This window comes from Scylla paramamosain, chromosome 3 (assembly GCF_035594125.1).
Source record: "Scylla paramamosain isolate STU-SP2022 chromosome 3, ASM3559412v1, whole genome shotgun sequence".
NCBI classification, from domain to species: domain Eukaryota; kingdom Metazoa; phylum Arthropoda; class Malacostraca; order Decapoda; family Portunidae; genus Scylla; species Scylla paramamosain.
The window spans coordinates 31,271,698-31,294,428 of NC_087153.1; the positions used below are offsets into that span (position 1 = coordinate 31,271,698).

Sequence of the window (22,731 nt, forward strand, 5' to 3'; positions counted from 1 at the left end):
CCAGCACTTCCAACGCCGGGCCTCGCAGCGCTGTCGCTAGTTGCAGGGCCTTCTCTGCCTCCCCCCAGCCCTGGGCCAAGGCCAGCATATCGAACTGGGCAACGTAAGACTCCCAGCTGACCTTACCATCGTACTCCGCTGGCTTGCGTCTCACGTGACGAGGTGACGAGCGGGCTGCCTTAGGGCTCGGGGGCGGGGAGGCGGCACGGGGAGGTGAGCCCGGCGGTGTAGGGGGCAGGCTAAGCCCTCCCCTCCTGTCCCGGGTGGGCGGCCAGCCCCCAACGGCCATCTCGGGTGCTTCCCAAGGACCTGCTTCCCCCACAGGGCCCCATCCAAGGCCCCCAACAGCAGGTGGGGCTGAGGCCACACTCCCTTCAGGTCCTGGGCTAGTCACGGGAGGCCAGGCGGGGGTTGCGGGCAGCTGTACACCTCCCGCCAAGACGCCACGTGGCGGCCACGCGCCCTGCCGCCAAACACTCGCGCCCTCACGCAGGTCTGCCACCTCTTCCCGCAAGGCTTGGAGTTCACTTTTTACCTCCTGTTTCACTGCCTCACACGAGCGATCAGTATACGCCTGCGTTTCAGCCCTCAGAGAACCTAGGCTGCTTTGCAGGGCTTCCATCAGTCGTTCAGTTTGGGCAGCTTGTGTTGCCACGGTTTGCTCGTGCCTTTCCTCCTGCTTCTGAGCCATACTCGCCAGTTGGGACATGAGGAGGTCCATCTGGGTGGGCTTCTCGTCACCAGCATCACTAGAGTCGTGACTAGACCCACTCAGTCCCTCACACTGGTCAGCAGCACCACTCTCGCCCGCCATTTTGTCTACCACCTTGTCTGCCATGGTTTCTCCACTCGAGTCACGTAGGTCTGTACGAGCACACACTTAGCATCCCACTCCTGACGCCATTGTTACGAAAGCACAAACCTCAGCACTCCCGTAGACGCCCACAATTCCCCGACAGTCAGGACAGCACTCGGGAACACCAGCAGGCTAGACAAGAGATGCTAAGGGTACCACGTCCCACGTGATTCACGCACAGCCAGACAGAGCGGGTAGACAAACAGTGGGCAACACTTTCTTCCTTTACTAGTTCCGTTAGTTACAGGCAGTTACAGACACAGGCAGGGACAGTCAAACTCTTCAGGCTCACGCAACAGGCACTCGGCACGGAGGACACGCAAAGACAAGTTATCCAGAGCGGGGCCAACAACACACTGCCCAGTCACTGCAGTCACGCGACTTCTCTCCCGCCATCCATGCACCACTGCCAGACACCAGGCACAGCTGACACACACACACGCACGTCACACACTCAATCCCACAGAGAGAAATAAAGGCAACTTAGACTAAACAACAATACCCGGGCGTTACAATATATATATATTATTTTTTTTTTTTTCCAAGGCATTTTAAGCTCTTATCGGATGTTGCATTTCTTACGGTTTCGCCAACGGCGGGTTTGCACCCTTAAGCCACACGCCGCGGCAAGTGCCAGACAGCCACCCTGAGAGGTGGGACACGGACGCCGGCTGACACCCAGTAAATACCAGCCCACAGGTGGGTAGACAGGGGCTCGGGTGTGAAGAGACCACCTATCCTTCACTTCTACCGGTTTGTATGTATGGTACAGTGTTGCCACGTATCATGCACTGAGGTAGGTAATTAATCTGTAGAGGTGGTATAGTTTTCAAGTAGAAAAATTGCACACATGAAAAAATAAATAAATAAATAAGAGAGAGTAATTAACTGCCATCCACATAGAAAGCCATCACAAAATAAATAAATTAAGATAACGTGTCATATCGGTGGAGCATAATGGAATAGGCTGTAACGAACAACGTAATGATGTGCCATACAGGGTGGGTTATGGAAATATGGGGTTGGATGACCAGTTCCTTTCTTCGTCGTCTTTTACGCTCTTAATCATATATAGCTGATCATTATAATTTACGGCTGAATGAACCTAGGAGAGGGCAGTCGTTCCAGAAAAATTCCGACCATGATTCGAGCCTGGCATCCCACCTGAGCAATCGAGCTATTCCGGTGCGCCAAGGCAGCCAGTTCCTTTCTCTGTCACCTCTAGTTACTTAGTCATTCCTGTCTGTTATCTATTTTTGGTTGGGTTAATCAAGGAATGGACAGTCACCTGATAAAAATCCTGACGTACTGCAAGCCAGCAGGATTCAAACCAGTAAACTATAAAGTGAAAACGAGGTGAATGAACGAGATGTATCCAAGGCTTACTTCGTACCAATGCTTGTCCGATTTCCAATTTTCAACGAGAGAGAGAGAGAGAGAGAGAGAGAGAGAGAGAGAGAGATTGCTTTTCTCTAGGGATTCGAACCAGGATCCACCACACGGTTCATGTCGTCGTCTCGGCTTAGACCATTCTGTAGTGAGAGAGACTCTTGTTTGATTTCATACCGAAAATTATGTACTGTATGATAACTTACAGTACCTCAGCTTCATACAGTGTAGAAGCTGAACGTCTGATGAACTAAACATCTCGAGATGAGTACGGGGGAATATTTTCGAAACGTGTCATCATCACGACAAGTCTCGGCTTGGAACTTTGTAAGTGCTACGGGAGACGAAGAGGGAAAAATACATGCCATTTTGCCTTCATCAGTTCTCCCCTGATTTACTGGTCTTTCCATAACATGTGCAACATGTGCTTGATGATTGTTGAACAGCTCATATCACCACCAGGAATGTGGTAAGTACCTTACATGCAGATACAGGTATTGTGAGCTATTTACTTCCAACTAAACGTAGGCTCAGTGTATAAGAACGGAATTGCTGCTAATCGTCCATTACATTCGCACCGTTGTTGTATATAATTATAGTGTTCTGCAGGAGATGGGCTCCACACCCGTTACTACCCTATAAGGATAGTATAATTTTAGGCCGGGTCTGTTTAATACCTGGTAGCCATAGTGTTGTAGATACATAAATGCTGCCATTATTTTAGTAGTACCTCTCTCTCTCTCTCTCTCTCTCTCTCTTAATATTTACCAAATAGAAACAAATTGGCAAATAAGCAAATATGCATAGGTATATGTTTATTGATGTAGAGCGTTAAATAGTGGGAGAGGGGTATGCACTATAGCTGCATGGGAGGCCCGAAGCTAATGTGAAGGATCAAAGCGCAGTTCAGCATGAATCATGACTATAAATACTAGTACCCATTAGTGACCTCCGCGCTCATCAGTCTCATTGCCCTTTGGATAAAATCCTCAACTCCAGGACACAGCCCTATTATAACATCCAGGTTTCCACAGTTTCCTATTTATTGACAACCCCGGAGGAAGGATGAACGGCTGGATGAAATGCGCCAATTCATGGGCCTGATTGCCCGTTTTTATTTATTTATTTATTCATTTATTTATTTATATATTTTTTTCCCAGTCCATTGTTTCCCGGGAGGAAGTCAGAATTGTAATGGTATATTCCCCTTGGGGAATTATGGGACTGATCTATATTTTCTCCCTTAAATCTAGAATTTACCCCCTGATCTGGGCTCTGAATATCACGTATAAAGTAAAGGAGCAATTTAAGATACTTTATTGATTTGAAACTTAAACTTTGTGATCAAAATATGGGTGAACCTGGATCTTTTTATATATATATATATATATATATATATATATATATATATATATATATATATATATATATATATATATATATATATATATATATATATATATATATATATATATACATACACTTCTGCCTTACACAAAAACCTTTCTTTAACATTACAGTGTCACTTATTTTACAAACTAAACTCAGAACCCGGTAGCATTAATCTCTTCCACTTTCAGCACATTTTCCACAAGCCCATGTATCTTCATCAGTAACAATTAAAACCCTGTAAGACATTCTTTTTGGATAAATTTTTTCCAGCCTCTTTTCTGGTGTGCAATCAATCACACCTGATGATTTCTGATAACTACTAATCGCTGTCGACTTTGTTACATCTTGGGCCTATAAAGCACTTTGAACATTCCTTTTCCTTCTCAAACAAAGCTGCAGTTGCCTCTAACACTACTTCACATACTGCATCATTTTCATCAACTGAATGATATGTCTTCAAATTAACTGCATGATTAGTATTTTTAAGTGTTTCTTTCTAAATGCAAGTTTTTCAGTTCTACCTTTATCTAAACACTTGACAATCTTAAATAGTTCCAACCATTTGTCCTGAAGTGATAATTTTGTACTTCATTATACGTGGTATGCTTCATAATTCATGTTGAATAGTTATATAGTCCTTCACTTATTGCTCTACATCGCTCCTACCGCCACTGACTGCCTGACTGCACTTACACAGATTGACTGGCAGAAGTGGCAAGTGCCCTCTCTATCAATCTGCCTGTGTCACCATCAGGGCTGCCACAACCACTAACTGTCTAACCTCTAATTATTCATACTGGATTTAGCCCAGAGGGTAATTTGGGTTACTCTTCCATCTTAGAAAAAAATTATTCTGGGTCGCTCTTCCTCTACAGGAAAATTTTTCTAATCCAGGATAGGAAATATTGACTGGGGAGAACAGACTGCCACACTGGATCCAAACTAGAGTCCACAGATTTGTAGCCAGACATGTTAGTTACTGCACCACACAGTATAGATATAACTTAGGTTAACAGAAAGAATAGGGAAATAGAGAAATTCAGGGAGGAGTACTAAGTTTTCACTTTTAATGTAGAGCAGAAGTAAATAGTAGAAGTTGGGGGAAAAAAGGTGTTGGTCAACATTAGGTTGAAATGCTTCCTGGTATAATTATCCGTGGTCTCCAATTCTTACTTTTTTTTTCCCCCACAATTCTATCAAAACGTCAAGATACCTGCAGAACTTTTATATTAAGCTGGATGGAGAAAAAATCTAGAGGATTACCCAAATTCTTAAAGAAAAAATAACCTGCCAGTTTCAGACAGCTGTCATTCCCTAGTGTTTTCTCATTTTATTTGATTATGTCTTGTAGTAGGATTATGTACTAATTTAATTTCTCCATGAATGTAATTCAAAAGTATGATGAAGCCATTTGACATCTTTACCAAGTTGTTTCCATATGATGATAATACTGTAATGGCTCCTCTTGGATACTTCATAAGAACATTAAGAAACTGATGTGAAGGCAGAATAAATATGTACTGAGGTACCATCACTAGAAATCAAATCCCTGACCAGAGAAACAAAGTATAAAAACACCTCAGATGTTGAGGACAAAATTATCATAATGTTAAAAGATCATTTTTTTGGTCATTGTACATCTGGTCACCTCAAAGCTTCCTACCTTCATCTAGATCAATTTCTAGTGTTTCAGTAAGCCCCTTCACTGAACACACTTGAACTACATATTATCTTTTAGTCCAGGCTTCTTCAGAGAACACAGGGTGATTTCCACCCAGACACATGCACAGTGACAGAGCTGCCTTGTGTGGTACCCTGGGCATTGGGCAAACCTCAACTTGTACAGTAAACCCTCATTATATTGAAGCCCATTATAGCAAATTTCACATTTATTGAACATAATATTGCCTACCGACCATCTATCTGATTTATCAAACAAAAGTCGGTAAATGAGGCAGAACATTCGGTCATCAGCAGCGGCAGTATTGGAGTGAGCGAGGGCGGGAGGGAAGGTGTGGGTGGTGGTGATGAGTACACATCACACCCACTGTCACACTGCCTCTGCCTCAATCTCCCAGCAGCAGTTAAAGTGGAAGGTTGTTGCACATGTATGTATGTATGTAATTTTGTTTACTTGTTTGTTTGTTTGTAATGTATTCTTGTTTACTTGAGCACAATAAAAACATTTTTCCATAAGATTATTTATACCAAAATAAAGTATATGCTATATTATTTATATCCAATGCATGAGTTACCAAAATTTACATTATCCGAGGTTCATTTTTGTATGCTGAACTTCCCCCTCATATACCAAATGAAATTCAGTGTGGGATTAGGGAATCTGACCACCATTTTTTTTTCTTTTTTTTTTTTCTTTATCTTCAGTGGTTTCCCCCAATTAGACATATATTGAGGGTTTACTGTAATATATATTCAGAAACTGGTCTTTATAGTTTTATGGTATTGATTTTGCCATGTTTAGCAAAAAATAATTATCTATATGCAGTGGTTGTTTGGGAGGCTCTGAGGGTTCATTAGTTTTTGTCTCTTATAACAATGAACAGTTCATTTAATGCAAGGCTTGTTTAGTATCCCCAAAGCATTTATTATATCCAGTATTCACTCTTATCAGAGTTCATTGTATTGAAAGATAGTATGCATATTACTTAACAGGTTCCTTTACCATTTGCCACTAGTGTAGTGGCTTCTTTGAGTACTTCATAGAAGCACTAAGAAATTGATCTGAAAATGAGAGAAATTCTCCTTAAGAGGCCCTCACTGCAAATGAAACCCTTGACCAGACCACTGCACCTTAGACATCAGGACCATAACACTTATCAGGTCCCAAGATAATTTTGTACATCTAATTACTACAATATAACATTATACAGTTTACTTTTTTTTATAGGCAAGAAAAAGCCTCTCATTATTACAAGGGGAATTATATTTCCATAAGCTTCCTCCATGCATTTTTAAGGTATTGTGAGCTGGTTCACAATTATGCATCTGGTGACAAACTTGACAGTAACACAGTGTATGTTCAAATTAGATATGAAAATCATATGAATTGTTCCAAGTGATACATTGATGATGTTAGCAACTTCCCTTATAATCAATTCATGATGAACAAGTCATAACACTTTTTTTACATTACTGGAAGCTGCACTGATGGAGAATCACTCTAACCATTTGTCATCCTTCTCAGTGATACTCTGTTCCTTTTTGAACTGCAATTGTTATTCATAACATTTCATATAGCTCATTGTTTCATTGCTGTAGACATTGGTGAATGATCATATTTGATTCAAAACCTGATGCTTATTCTCATTTTTAAGTTTGAGGCACTACATAGTGACACCTCAAGTGAGAATGTTAATGTGGCATCATTTGGTATACTGCCTAAATTTTTGCCTGATGCAAAAACAAAAGGAAAAGTAGAAAATGAAATGAAAATGTAGTAAATTATTTGTTTACTTGTTTCATGTTATATGTCATTTGTTAGTTTAATTACTATAGCTTACTGTAAATAATCGCAGGCCATAGTACTGATGAAAGATTTAATTGAGCAAGCAAAGCAAGTGCAGTGTGAACACTACAGTGATTGAACTGGTTCAACAGTTGAAAATGTCAGGATTGGCACACCATATGATGCTGATGAGTAGTGGGTAGCACAGCTGGGAACTGGGAATTTAAGTGCTATGGTGCTTGAATCCACCCACACTGTTTCGTAACTCAATAGGCAAACAGTGCTACAGGCTGGAACACAAACCTGATTTTTTAAGCCTCGTCCCACAACATAAAGAGAGAGGAAGAAAGGAAGGGCAGAGGAAAACAGGAGAAATTATGCAAGGAAGAAAGTGGGGAAAAAAAATTAAATCCATATATTACCAATGTGGTGGTGACACCAGCTGTCACAAAGAGCTATGAAGCTGCAAAATTTCATTTTGCATTGCAACACCACAAATTATCAGCACTAGCCACAATCACAATCCACAACAAAAATATAATGGGTTCATTATAGCAGAAATTTGTGTTTGCTCAAGTTCTTTTGAAGGTGTTATAGATGGTATTCTTGAGACCTACAGGCTAAGATATGATTTTATTTTATTTTTAGAATTGTAGATGAGAGGATGCTTTATCCTGGCAACCTGCCCCTTGCAGGAAATGCTGGCCTCTTCTATAGTTAGGTGTGTTAATTATGTAATTATTGTGGACACAGTTATTTGATTAGTGACATGGAGTGTCTGTCATTTAGTTTCTCTCTCTCTCTCTCTCTCTCTCTCTCTCTCTCTCTCTCTCTCTCTCTCTCTCTCTCTCTCTCTCTCTCTCTCTCTCTCTCTCTCTCTCTCTCCTGAAAGCAATTATAAGTTAAATGAAGACAAAAGATGGTCTTCTCTTTTATTGATCATCCATGCTTTCCACTCAAATGTCACCATGTGCAAAAATGGCTTGTTAAAAATACATACATACAAAGTCAAATTTTATGATTGAGGTTATATAATGATAATACAGAGGTTGTAAATCATGGCAAAAAATTATGAGGGTATTCTCATTTCTTAACAGCATCACACTACCCATTGAGTGATGTAAGAAGATAATGTCCTTTAATTTCTTCTTAATGCAATCAGTGAAAGAATTTTCACTATCATTGAAACTTAATATATATATATGTGCAATCATTTGAGTATACAGGACAACCTTAATATTTATGATCATCAGGCTTGTTGTGAAAACTGAAGTTTTCTAAAAATCCTTTGAACTGTACAATATTATATGTGCAATACATAATTTGTCATGCTGTTGGTCTTATCCATTAATTCACTAGATTTTTTACATAAACTGTATTGCTACACATGCTACAAAATAATTATGATGAAAGACCCAAGAGAAGCATCTTGATTTTATAATTAAATGAATCCATTGAACATCAAAATTAGTGTAAAGTGAACTCATAAATATTGAGGATGTCCAGAATACAACTCTCTCCTATTCTGTCTTGTGACAGTTGTGCAGTGTATAGAAACAACCAATTACTTGTATTTTTTTCTAACAGTACTCACAGTGCTAACATACTGCAGTTAACATCTTAAAAAAATAAATTAATTAATAAAAAAAATAATAAGAATCAGGAAAATTATACAGTTTCTTGCCAGTTAACAGAAATTTACAATTTTGAGTGATGAAACTTAGCTTCATATAATTCTCTCTCTCTCTCTCTCTCTCTCTCTCTCTCTCTCTCTCTCTCTCTCTCTCTCTCTCTCTCTCTCTCTCTCTCTCTCTCTCTCTCTCTCAAATTATGAGATACAATGCACAAACTTTGCAACCTAGGGTGATGGCACTGCCGAGGCAATAAATTTTGTGTATAACAAAATTTAGTGTAAAACAAAGGCACAGGAGAGATGAAAATGAAACAATATATCATAATTAAGAAAAAAAGACAACACACTGTAATTCTGTTGAGTCATCTTGTTGCTACCTTTGTTGATGTTTAGTCTCCACCACCAGATGCACCTCCAGGACCTGGACCTTGGAAGGAGCAAAAAGTTTATGTAAAGAATGAGAATGACAATATGAAACATTAAATGCCTTAATCCTATATTGCCTGAATTATTTTCCAATCATTATAAGAAATAAATGTTTGTTTGTGTTTATCAATACTAGTGTTGTTGACATTGTATTAATAAAGTTTTTTTGATAAAAATATATAGTATAGATTTTACACAAACATTACTAAATAGTTATGTTTAGCAGTCAAGAAATGAAATGCTAGTTTTCACTGAGATACAATTTTCTTCTTTAAGTGACATGATATAACTCCAACTTTACAATTTACCATCAGGTGACAAAGACTGATGTATGTAAACATGGAACCTTGCAAAATTAAGTTCACATGCAGTATAAGCTAGCATCTGAAATCATCCTTGGTTTCTACATGGTTTTGACTTGATAATAAACAAGTACAACATACATCTTAAGTAAACTATCACCACTTTCTCCAGGTGGCATGAACAGCTAACCTTAAAGGAATTTAATGTACTCTTAATCTACTGTAAGGCATTTTTTCACTGTTTTCATTTGGCTTAGCAGATTGTTTTGTTAAAAGTCAATTCCCATACCTACAAGAAGACTCAATGTACACCCATTAAAATATTTTGTTACCCTAGGCTCTGTAATTGACTGCAACAAATACTGTCACAGCAATCATGATGATTTGTGAAGATTGGTACACCTTCCTGTCTCTCCCCTCCCCACTCTCCTGCCATTCCCATCATTGCAGGTTCGTGTGTGTGTGTGTGTGTGTGTATGTGTGTGTGTGTGTATTTACCTACGTGTATTGTACAGGGCACAAGCCAAAGCTCATTTTGTCCTGTCTCGTCTCCATAACCATATTTATCCAGTTTCTCTTTAAACGTGTGTACACTGTTTGCTACAATCACTTCTTCTTTCAAATCATTCCAGATTTCAATAGTTTTATATGGGAAGCTGTATTTCTTGATGTTGCTCAAACATCCACTGTTCTTTATTTTTCTTTCCATGCCCCCTCGTCCATCATCCCTTCTCCATCTGTGATACCAAGTCATTTCTGTCTATTCTCTCTATATTGTTTACTAATTTGTACATCATTATCAGGTCTCCTCTTTCTCTTGTCTCTTGTAGTAATCCCATCTTTTTAAGTCTCTTTCAATTCTGGTACCATCTTTGTATTCTTTCCAGTTTCTGTATATCTCTGTATTCTTTCCAGTTTCTGTATATCTCTGTATTCTTTCCAGTTTCTGTATATCTCTGTATTCTTTCCGGTTTCTGTATATCTTTTTTTTCTATGTGGATTCCAAACTACTGCTGCATATTCCAATTTAGGATGTATCATGCTGTGTTATAATTTTCATAATTTCTGTCTAAATAGCTAAACACCACGCTAATATTTGTTAACAAGCTGTACATAGAGCTGAATATTCAGGTGATAGTTTGTCCAGAATCATTATTCCCAAATCTTTTTCTTCATTACTTTTTGTTATTATTTCTCTTCCCATTTTGTAATTCCATGAAGGTCTCTTTTTTACTTTTTCTCATTTCCAACATGTGGCATTTTCTGACATTAAATTTTAGTTTCCATCTTTGGTTCCATGCATGTTTCTTGTCAATATCTTTTTATAACACACCTTTTGCACACACCCTTCTTCACCTTCTCATGCCCTCTTGTGCTTCTAAAGTCTGTCATCACCAAATCACTCCGGTCCAATTTTTCATAGCCAAACAAAATCCGATATAAGGCAATCTGGTCACCTCTCTCTCTCTCTCTCTCTCTCTCTCTCTCTCTCTCTCTCTCTCTCTCTCTCTCTCTCTCTCTCTCTCTCTCTCTCTCTCTCTCTCTCTCTCTCTCTCTCTCTCTCTCTCTCTTCTCTTCCAAGATGGGCAGGTTTAGTTTCTTTAGTCTCTCTTCATACAGCAAGTCTGTTAGGGTCAGAGGCAATTCTGTCGCTGGTCATTGTATTCTATTTCTTTTTATGTCCCTTTTAGTGCTGGGAGACTATATCACTGCCACATATTCCAAACTAGGTCTTATCACTGTCATGATTAAATTCCTAATCATCTCTTCATTCAGTTGAACACTGCTCTTATATCACTGTCATGATTAAATTCCTAATCATCTCTTCATTCAGTTGAACACTGCTCTTATGTTTCTCACCAGATTATATTTCACCTGTCTTCCTTCTTGTATGTTTTTTTTTTTTTTTTTTTTTTTTTTTTATGTAGGAAGGATACTGGCCAAGGGCAACAAAAATCTAATAAAAAAAAATGCCCACTGAAATGCCAGTCCCATAAAAGGGTCAAAGCAGTGGTCAAAAATTGGTGGATAAGTGTCTTGAAACCTTCCTCTTGAAGGAATTCAAGTCATAGGAAGGTGGAAATACAGAAGAAGGCAGGGAATTCCAGAGTTTACCAGAGAAAGGGATGAATGATTGAGAATACTGGTTAACTCTTGCGTTAGAGAGGTGGACAGAATAGGGGTGAGAGAAAGAAGAAAGTCTTGTGCAGCGAGGCCGCGGAAGGAGGGGAGGCATGCAGTTAGCAAGATCAGAAGAGCAGTTGGCATTAAAATAGTGGTAGAAGACAGCTAGATATGCAACATTGCAGCGGTGAGAGAGGGGCTGAAGACAGTCAGTTAGAGGAGAGGAGTTGATGAGACGAAAAGCTATTGATTCCACCCTGTCTAGAAGAGCAGTATGAGTGGAACCCCCCCCAGACATGTGAAGCATACTCCATACATGGACGGATAAGGCCCTTGTACAGAGTTAGCAGCTGGGGGGGTGAGAAAAACTGGCGGAGACGTCTCAGAACACCTAACTTCATAGAAGCTGTTTTAGCTAGAGATGAGATGTGAAGTTTCCAGTTCAGATTATAAGTAAAGGACAGACCGAGGATGTTCAGTGTAGAAGAGGGGGACAGTTGAGTGTCATTGAAGAAGAGGGGATAGTTGTCTGGAAGATTGTGTCGAGTTGATAGATGGAGGAATTGAGTTTTTGAGGCATTGAACAATACCAAGTTTGCTCTGCCCCAATCAGAAATTTTAGAAAGATCAGAAGTCAGGCGTTCTGTGGCTTCCCTGCGTGATATGTTTACCTCCTGAAGGGTTGGACGTCTATGAAAAGACGTGGAAAAGTGCAGGGTGGTATCATCAGCATAGGAGTGGATAGGACAAGAAGTTTGGTTTAGAAGATCATTAATGAATAATAAGAAGAGAGTGGGTGACAGGACAGAACCCTGAGGAACACCACTGTTAATAGATTTAGGAGAAGAACAGTGACCGTCTACCACAGCAGCAATAGAACGGTCAGAAAGGAAACTTGAGATGAAGTTACAGAGAGAAGGATAGAAACCGTAGGAGGGTAGTTTTGAAATCAAAGCTTTGTGCCAGACTCTATCAAAGGCTTTTGATATGTCCAAGGCAACAGCAAAAGTTTCACCAAAGTCTCTAAAAGAGGATGACCAAGACTCAGTAAGGAAAGCCAGAAGATCACCAGTAGAGCGGCCTTGACGGAACCCATACTGGCGATCAGATAGAAGGTTGTGAAGTGATAGATGTTTAAGAATCTTCCTGTTGAGGATAGATTCAAAAACTTTAGATAAGCAGGAAATTAAAGCAATAGGACGGTAGTTTGAGGGATTAGAGCGGTCACCCTTTTTAGGAACAGGTTGAATGTAGGCAAACTTCCAGCAAGAAGGAAAGGTAGATGTTGACAGACAGAGCTGAAAGAGTTTGACTAGGCAAGGTGCAAGCATGGAGGCACAGTTTCGGAGAACAATAGGAGGGACCCCATCAGGTCCATAAGCCTTCCGAGGGTTTAGACCAGCGAGGGCATGGAAAACATCATTACGAAGAATTTTAATATGTGGCATGAAGTAGTCAGAGGGTGGAGGAGAGGGAGGAACAAGCCCAGAATCGTCCAAGGTAGAGTTTTTAGCAAAGAGTTCAGCTTTAGAAATAGATGTGATAGCAGTGGTGCCATCTGGTTGAAGAAGAGGAGGGAAAGAAGAAGAAGCAAAGTTATTGGAGATATTTTTGGCTAGATGCCAGAAATCACGAGGGGAGTTAGATCTTGAAAGGTTTTGACATTTTCTGTTAATGAAGGAGTTTTTGGCTAGTTGGAGAACAGACTTGGCATGGTTCCGGCCAGAAATATAAAGTGCATGAGATTCTGGTGATGGAAGGCTTAAGTACCTTTTGTGGGCCACCTCTCTATCATGTATAGCACGGGAACAAGCTGTGTTAAACCAAGGTTTAGGACGAGAAAAAGAGTGAGGAATGTACGCCTCCATGCCAGACACTATCACCTCTGTTATGCGCTCAGCACACAAAGACGGGTCTCTGACAAGGAAGCAGTAGTCATTCCAAGGAAAATCAGCAAAATACCTCCTCAGGTCCCCCTAACTAGCAGAGGCAAAACGCCAGAGGCACCTTCGCTTAGGGGGATCCTGAGGAGGGATTCGAGTGATAGGACAAGATAAAGATATGAGATTGTGATCGGAGGAGCCCAACGGAGAAGAAAGGGTGACAGCATAAGCAGAAGGATTAGAGGTCAGGAAAAGGTCAAGAATGTTGGGCGTATCTCCAAGACGGTCAGGAATACGAGTAGGGTGTTGCACCAATTGCTCTAGGTCATGGAGGATAGCAAAGTTGTAGGCTAGTTCACCAGGATGGTCAGTGAAGGGAGAGGAAAGCCAAAGCTGGTGGTGAACATTGAAGTCTCCAAGAATGGAGATCTCTGCAAAAGGGAAGAGGGTCAGAATGTGCTCCACTTTGGAAGTTAGTAGTCAAAGAATTTCTTATAGTCAGAGGAGTTAGGAGAGAGGTATACAGCACAGATAAATTTAGTATGAGAATGACTCTGTAGTCGTAGCCAGATGGTGGAAAACTCGGAAGATTCAAGAGCGTGGGCACGAGAGCAGGTTAAGTCATTGCGCACATAAACGCAGCATCCAGCTTTGGATCGAAAATGAAGATAGAGAAAGTAGGAGGGAACAGAAAAGGGGCTACTGTCAGTTGCCTCAGACACCTGAGTTTCAGTGAGGAAAAGAAGATGAGGTTTAGAAGAGGAGAGGTGGTGTTCTACAGATTGAAAATTAGATCTTAGACCACGAATGTTGCAGAAGTTAATGAAGAAAAAGTTGAGGGGGGTGTCAAGACACTTAGGGTCGTCGACGGAAAGGCAGTCCGACCTGGGGACATTTATGGTCCCCTCCCCAGATGGGGACTCCGAGGCTGGTGTAGGAGTCGCCATGATTTTAGAATTTTTGAGTGAAGGGTGTGTGTGTTATTAGGTGCTTGTAGTTTTGTGTGGAGGAAGAGAGTTGTCTTTAGAGGGCAGGCTGTGACTACCCCCTTGTGTTGTGAGACACAAAGGGAAACGTTCAGTGAGGTCACAGCTGGGTTTAATGATAAGTTCACAGCACCCCCTGAACAGTGCTTTAGACCTCACTGGGAGTAATTATCGTTTCAGCAGGTGTCTACTGCCTCCTCCGAATGTACCTATGGGAACAGCTTATCAGTGACAGTAATTGCAAGGTCTTTCTCTTCACTCTTCACTTTTATTTCCTCATTACCCAATTTATAACTAAAGACTGGCCTCACACAACTATGCCCAAACTATGTGTGTGTGTGTGTGTGTGTGTGTGTGTGTGTGTGTGTGTGTGTGTGTGTGTGTGTGTGTGTGTGTGTGTGTGTGTGTGTGTGTGTGTGTGTGTGTGTATGAACATTGTTATTTTTCTGCAGACACATGTACATGTAGCCTAGTATTTAACTGGAGCCACATGTAGCCTAGTATTCAAAAGATAATCAGTGGGGATACAGTGTTACCTTGACTTACAAGTTTAATTCATTCCACGACAGATCTCGTAACTCAATTTCCTCATATGTCAAATAAATTTCCCCTACTGAAATCAATTGAAATATCATTAATCTGATCCAGCCCCCCAAAAAACCACCCCAATTTTTTGGTTACATGTTTTGAATACAGTAAACTGTCAATGTAACAAACCTCTGTTTACCAAATTTTGGGTGTAACGACCCCTTTAAGGCTATCAAATACTCATTTTATATTACAAAACTGTTCACAAATTACAGCATATTTCAAGATTACTGAATGTTTGCTTTATTTTACAAACATCCTTCATCTTGAAGTCCAGGAGAATTGGCTGACACACAGTCAACTGTACGTTTGAGAGATGAATTATGGCTGTGTGACAGTCAGTGAGTGGCCTTGACAATGGCCACTGATGCAACGCTCTCTCTCTCTCTCTCTCTCTCTCTCTCTCTCTCTCTCTTTTAATATATATATATATATATATATATATATATATATATATATATATATATATATATATATATATATATATATATATCTGTGTGTGTGTTAACTTATCAGAGAGAGATGAGAGAGAGAGAGAGAGAGAGAGAGCGCATTGTATCATCAGCCACTGTCAAGGTCGTCTCTCTCTCTCTCTCTCTCTCTCTCTCTCTCTCTCTCTCTCTCTCTCTCTCTCTCTCTTTCTCTCTCTCTCTCTCTCTGCACACGGTCTGTTACCTAGATTGTCATCATGGCTGTAACCGATGTTTCATCGTCTCGTTCTGCTCCTCTGTTTACTATCATATAGCATCATGATTCCATACTGACTTAGTCCTGACTTAGGGTTGTTTGTCAGAACTAAAGTAACATCATATGAGTAGCTGGCTGCTGCTCACCATCACTTTACTTTACCTGTCTAGTGTGTTCTATACAGAGCACATGGAATTGTGTGTTATATCTTGTTATAGACTACATTTCTTGCCTTTTACATGATATATTTCCGATTTCATAATAATGAATAATTAGAGTTATAAAATGAGGAATAATATAGCGTATTAAGCAGGAAGCATTTTCAGATTTTTAAACTTTCACCTGTTCCAGTAAACCTTTAAGAGAGAGAGAGAAAAAAAATCTATTGACATGCAGCATCTCAATAATTCATTAAGAACAGACTCGGACTCCTAAATGAAACACTCCAAGACAATAATTGTAGTGCTTCCTGCTTGCTCAGTTGTGCTGTCTCAGTGCCACTCTCCCTAGGAGAAGAGATGGACAATGCTGCCAGACATACGATAATTTCTATTTCCTCTCTCTCTCTCTCTCTCTCTCTCTCTCTCTCTCTCTCTCTCTCTCTCTCTCTCTCTCTCTCTCTCTCTCTCTCTCTCTCTCTCTCTCTCTCTCTCTCTCTCTCTCTCTCAGCAATAAGTAATAACTGTACCTTAATAACATAGCTTCCTATAATAACTTGACACAAACACAAGGATATTGGCATTAGCAAGGCTGCACGACAGTTTGGGTTGGCTGGTGTGGCATGTGTTGATAAGAGAAAACTTACATTCCCCCACCCAAATGAAGTTTTTTATTGTCATTTACGGAAACTTTCATATGAGTAACACTTTTTTTTCAATAGCAATGCAATAGTGTACACAAATGTTTTGCATTAAAATTAACCATCAACAGCTGCCTCTTCTGCCATCTGATATTTACTGCAAGAGATACAACCATGCAATAGCATGGTTGATAAGGTATACACTACTTTGATTAATGGACATTAGCTGCATGCACAATACAGATGTGACCACATCAATATTATTTCTAAGATGTATGGGAAATTACAAAACAGAATACATTATTAACTCCATTTCACGGCGGTTGGTGCTTGACCCCTTGTCGCATGCAGCTATTCAACATATGAGAGCCTGAATAACATCTTGTACTACTATCACATTAGTGTGAACACACCTGTTTTTAGTGCATTCTGTGGAGCATATAATAGTTCATGGAGTGCATTCTCCACATCATACCAGTGTCATATAGTATGCAAGTCACAAATTCCCCAGTAACTGGCAACTTAGCACAGCAGGGTTACTAGCTTTGCACCATACCACACAAGTTATACCAGAAATCATTATGTGCTGTGCCATACTGTATCACACTGTAAAGGTAACTTTTTTTTATATATATATATTTTTTTTTATGGGTGTACATTTAAAGAATCATTACTCGTGACAGATTAAACTTGAGAATTTTGGTGTTTACTGTATGGATGGCCTACCATTTCTTTTTTTTTTTTTTTTTTTTTTTTCATGTGTATACAAGCGACTTCATATACATTTATATAAAAGAAGAGACCAGCAGAAAACCAAGAAAACTGCATGATGATGTCTGTTTGGTGATAATAGATGTGCTTTGGAATAAATTCTGGGAATCATACCTAAATATAATAACCTGATTTTGTGGATCCTATGAAATTATGTGGGAATACTTGGCATTCATTCTTACCTCTTCCATCGCAAGCCACAATCTTGAGTTTATCCACTTGCACAAAGTCTTGCACTTCTTTAAATTCCACGTCACTCATAAGAAAAGTCCACACATTGTCACAGAATCTGTAGGTGTTGAGCTTGGCAGCCTGAGCAGGAAAGAGGAACGGATTTAGTAGAGCACATAAATGTGTATGAGATGGATGTGACAGAAGAAGCAAAGAAATAAGCCAAAGATGAGGGAATATCTATAGAGACAAACAAATGGAGAAAGACAAAGAGGTGAAAGTGACTTACCTTAAAACTAATTCGTGATCGCACTTTACCAGCTAGAGCAGAGTTGATAGCTCGGTCAAACTGAAGCAGCACTTTTAATGCAGCATTTGGTGAGATTTGCTGAAACTACAATATGGAATATCATTAGTAACAATTACTCTCCCCTTATGTGCTAGTATTGAATGACAAATGCTCCAGGAATCTTTATAATGAAAAATTTATATGGGGATACCTTGTGACGTTTTTTATTATTTTTAACTGATCTTGGCAAAACTCTCTCCTCACCTTCCCTCAAGCCACACACATTTTCCTAACTAGCACAAGTACACAAACTGTGAAATAAGAGTCCTATAGCAATCCACTAAGGACATTTCCACATTTAACCTTCCCCACATCTGTAGCTCACATGGAGCCCAAGCAGTGTAGTAGTAGTCTGAAATCAAAGTCAAGTTGAGCTATTCCTCAGTGCTCCTTCATGCACAGTTCTTTGTTGCAGTGGTACTTTGGTATACATCAACTTTGGAATCAGTCCAATTTGGTATACATCCTGTTTGAATGTGAAAAAATTTGCTTGGTATATGACCTTTGTTTGGAATACGACTTGCATGCTAAAACTTGTATGGGTCCAAATGAGTCACAATACTGCATGCTACCCTTGTTTACCTCTCTCAAGACAAAGTTGTGACTGCCCACGAGTGTCAGTACGCCCGTTGCTACCATTCAGTGAACAACCCATGCTATAACTGAATTTTCATGTGATTTTGTGTTTTTTGCATAAATTTTTTTAGTAAATTCATTAACCATGAATTCTAAGGAAGTTAATGAGAAGAGAGCAATGAAGAAAATGGTTAGGGTCACCATGAAGGTAAAAAAAGAGATTGTAAGGAAATGTTGAAAATGATAACACAGCCCTGTTCAATGACGTGCCAAGTGTGTTGTTGACATCTCAGAAGCTGGGCTGCGTTTTTCACCTTGCCTCCATTGACTAGGCCACTACCTCTTTTTATTACTGCAATCATGTAGAATATTTTTACTAATGTGATTGCTTCTTTTTTGTTTAGCTGTATTATCAACTTGTTTTAAACATTACATGTTTAAATACAAAAAAAAATTTCTTGAATGTGCCCTGCTGAAATGTGGTTGCATCTTATATGCTTGTGCGTCTTGTATGCCATCAAATACGGTATTTATCTTAGTATTAAGCAGTGTTTAAATTATTTTATACAACCCAATTATCATACTGTATATGCTAATAAGATGTTTTCATGGAAATGGATTAATCATTTTCCCTTTATTTCTAATGGGAAAAATTTGTTTGGTACAAGTCCAAGATCTGGAATGGATTATGGACATATAACAAGGTACCACAGTATTTGCAAGTATAGATTTTTTTTAATTTTTATTTATTATTATTATTTTCTTATATATTATTATTTATTGTTTTTTTTACAGATTAATGTCGTGTGGTATGTCAGATTAATATTATTGCTTTCCCACAGACTCTGGATGTGTCATCTAGGACATAAACATTAACTCAGAGTTTTTAGCATTTACATAGAAAACTAGCTTAAAAGTTCTGATAGACTGATAGAGAAATTTTGGCAAGTGATGGGTTATATCATTGTCTTTTTAATATGTCTGTTTGCCCTATATTGCCTCTACATTATATTATACAGAAATGTGAACTTTCTCTACAGTATAAGTAATGATAGAATAGTTCAGGTTAGATTTCATTAAGGTTAGAATTTGGTCGGGTTATGTATCGTTACAATTAGTCAATTTAGATTAAAGTTTGATTAAAGATGAAATGTAGTGATAAAAAGCAGACAAGTGATTACATTACTTCTGGAAATATTTGTACCAAGAACCATTCAAATGAATCTGCCAAGTCTTAATATTTGGTGTAGAAATTGGCCAGAAAACCTACATCTCCTTAATAACTGTCCACATTTGTTATTTAGCATATAGTTTAGTTAAAGGCTAGAGCCTATACTTTCAATTATATTGGTATTATATTTCATGCAGTAGCACTTCAATATTTACTTTTGGTTATTTTTCCATTCCACAGCTTACTTTTTTTTTTTTTTTTTTTTTTGAGTATTTGGTTGCTTTTCATAATGAAACATATTGCATTTTAGTTTACTTTTTACTTGTAACATTAGAAAAAAATGCACTTCATTCAGTTAACTACATGAATTGAACCCTAACTTTTTTACTGTCCGCTTATCTTTGGGGGTACTTGCAAAACAATACAGTAAAACCTCCATAAGTTGGCATAATAGAGACTCAGCTTTTGACAACTTTTTAAAATTCTGACCTATGTGAAATATCACTAAAACCCTTAGAAACCCTTCCTGCGGGCTCAGAGACTTTAGCTTCTTCCCTCCCCTCCCCTCCTTATGGAGCCTTTCCTTGCACCATGCTTTGAAGACATGACTCTAAAAATGGCTGCTGGTTCTATAGTAAAACCAGACTAATTTGATGACTAGGGTGGGTTCAGGATGTGAGTACAGTGCTGCTAATTTTCCAGAAATTACACCATATAACTTCCGTGATGCATCTAAAAGGTGCTACGTGCTGGAAATAAGATGGGAAAATAATAAATATAATTTTTGTCAATATAATATCCACAAAAATTTATTATTTTATATATATATATATATATATATATATATATATATATATATATATATATATATATATATATATATATATATATATATATAAACTCACACCAGGTTTAATGTGGGAAAACATGTTATATTTTGATTTAAAGGAATATATCATTTACTTAATAAAATATAAATAATAATGAAAAGAAAACAATGAACAAATTGCAAATGGCAAGGAACAGGTGACCTCACCCTGATAGGAATCACCCATCACACATCCTCCTGGGAGGCAACCCACCTGGTTTTGTTTTGGGAAAAGGCAGAACTGCACCCACACTCTGACTCCACCTTAGCCACCAAATTGGGCTGGTCTGAATATAGTTTGGCATCTGGTTGAAGGTTAGGAAGTTTAGCCTTTGCAACAGCACCTCCTTGATACAGTCTTGCTTATGGTTTCTTTTGCTGTCTGATCTTTTCTATTGTTAGTTTGGTTAAGTTAGGTTAGGTTAGTTTGGTTAGGTTATATTAATTTGATTCAGTTAGATTAGGCTAGTTTGGTTAGATTAGTTTGATTAGGTTTAATTAGGTTGGGTTAGTTTGGTTAAGTTGGTTTGGTTTTGATTAGTTTGGTTAAGTTGGGTTAGAGGGTGGTGCATAACAGCTAGTTGGCAGTCAGTGAGCGGTGGCCAATGAGTTGGAATCGGAGTCACTTTTTTTTTTTTTTTTTTTTTTTTTTTTTTTTTTTTTTTTTTTTTTACTCCACACCCCTGCTTATTTGTGAAGGTCATCTGTCTTTTTCTTGTATATATCTGGGCACTTGTGGAATTGTGTGGTCCATGTGGTTCCAGGCTGGCCAAGCCTGCATCCTGCTAGTGTGAGTTGCCAGCAATGCATTTTTCTTGCAGTGTTAAAATGTTGAGAGAGAGAGAGAGAGAGAGAGAGAGAATGCTTTTCCTTAGATAACACATATGATGCCCATCTCGCGAGGTAAATGTGAGCCTGTCTCTTGCCTAGAGAGAGAGAGAGAGAGAGAGAGAGAGAGAGAGAGAGAGAGAGAGAGAGAGAGAGAGAGAGAATGCTTTTCCTTAGATAACACATATGCCCATTTCGCGAGGTAAATGTGAGCCTGTCTCTTGCCTAGAGAGAGAGAGAGAGAGAGAGAGAGAGAGAGAGAGAGAGAGAGAGAGAGAGAGAGATTAGGGGGGAAGTATCCTCGCTCGCCCAAAATGCATAACTAGCACCTCTGACAGGGCATGGGCCCAGCCAACCAGGGACCACACGGGCCACACAACTCCACGAGGGCTCATATCGGTTTGTCTGTTAATCTTTTTGTTTTTATCTCAAATCATTAGTTTCTGAGGGGATGGGGGCCAGAGGTCGGAGGGTGAAACATAATAACTAATGATTTGCCGGAAAAGCAACAAGCATATTAATTCAAAAGAGGCCAAAAAATACAAGAAATTAAAGTTTCGTTCGGAAGAGACTGGTGAGTAAAAATTTACCCACACTTATTACCATACTATACATTTTACAATGCCTTTGTGCTTTTTCTTTTCCTTTTTTTTTTCCGGCCCCCCCCCAAAAAAAAAAAAAAAGTTACCTGGATGAGTTCGTCGAGGGTTTCCTGCAGCGTGTTCCCGAGGGTGGTGTTCCGGTACAGCTGGTAAGTCATCCTGCAGACTCGTAACAATAGTCCTGTGATAGGTTTTCTCCTGGATTTCCTATGCTAGCCCAGCAATGAGTTTCCTTGCGCTACTTTCTGCCTTTCCAGTTATTTAGTTGTCGGCCTTCGCCCCTTGGTGTCGGGTGGTGCTCCTCGGGCGATGCTGGGGTTTGTTTACGTCACGCCTTGCTCTGTTTAGTTCGTTGTTGCTCACAGTTCCGCCTTTATAACAGCATTCCCTCGTGGTGCCTCTTTTCAATCCGCTTTCACTCCTACTCTTTTTTTTTTTTTTTTTTTTTTTTTTTTCTCTCTCTCTCTCTGAGGATTACGGAAATGATATTAACCTACTAATATAATAATAAGACTACTTCTGAGCCTTTTTTTTTATCGTGATCCCAACAATGAAGGGATCAGCATCAATTAATTATCTGCCCTAGTCCTCAGATGAAGACATTTATGTTATATCAACGTTATTATTGTTGTGCACGCCCCTTCCAGCCTTCAGGCACTTTCAGATAAACACTTACCACTAGCAGTAGCCCAGGGCAGTCACCACACTCAAAAGGGATTCACAACTGTTGTCGTTGGATTCGTCTGGCTAGTGTGGGTGAGACACACACAGCACTTGTCTGGACCCAACAAACTATTGAGAGAGGGAGGGCAACAAAATAGTCTCATTGGCAATCCTGTCTTTATTTCCCACACTGAACAGCAC

At 39.3% G+C, this 22,731-nt stretch overlaps 1 protein-coding gene and 1 long non-coding RNA gene across 2 annotated transcripts in view; one reads left to right on the top strand and one right to left on the bottom strand.

Moving 5' to 3' along the window:
• Positions 1 to 2,578: 2,578 nt before the first annotated feature.
• Positions 2,579 to 22,731, top strand: part of LOC135093664 (uncharacterized) — a 73,306-nt gene continuing 53,153 nt past the window's right edge. Inside the window, exon 1 of the long non-coding RNA XR_010263450.1 lies at positions 2,579 to 2,714. This is a non-coding gene — a long non-coding RNA (uncharacterized LOC135093664). The remainder of the gene's footprint in view (positions 2,715 to 22,731) is intronic.
• On the bottom strand, positions 8,022 to 22,244 carry LOC135093663 (transcription initiation factor IIA subunit 2-like). The gene is made up of 4 exons (XM_063993142.1): positions 21,954 to 22,244; positions 17,763 to 17,867; positions 17,485 to 17,614; positions 8,022 to 9,163 (listed from the first exon to the last, which is right to left on the bottom strand). Exons 1-4 carry the CDS (start codon positions 22,023 to 22,025, stop codon positions 9,126 to 9,128), a joined length of 345 nt encoding a protein of 114 aa, XP_063849212.1. The 5' UTR covers positions 22,026 to 22,244; the 3' UTR covers positions 8,022 to 9,125.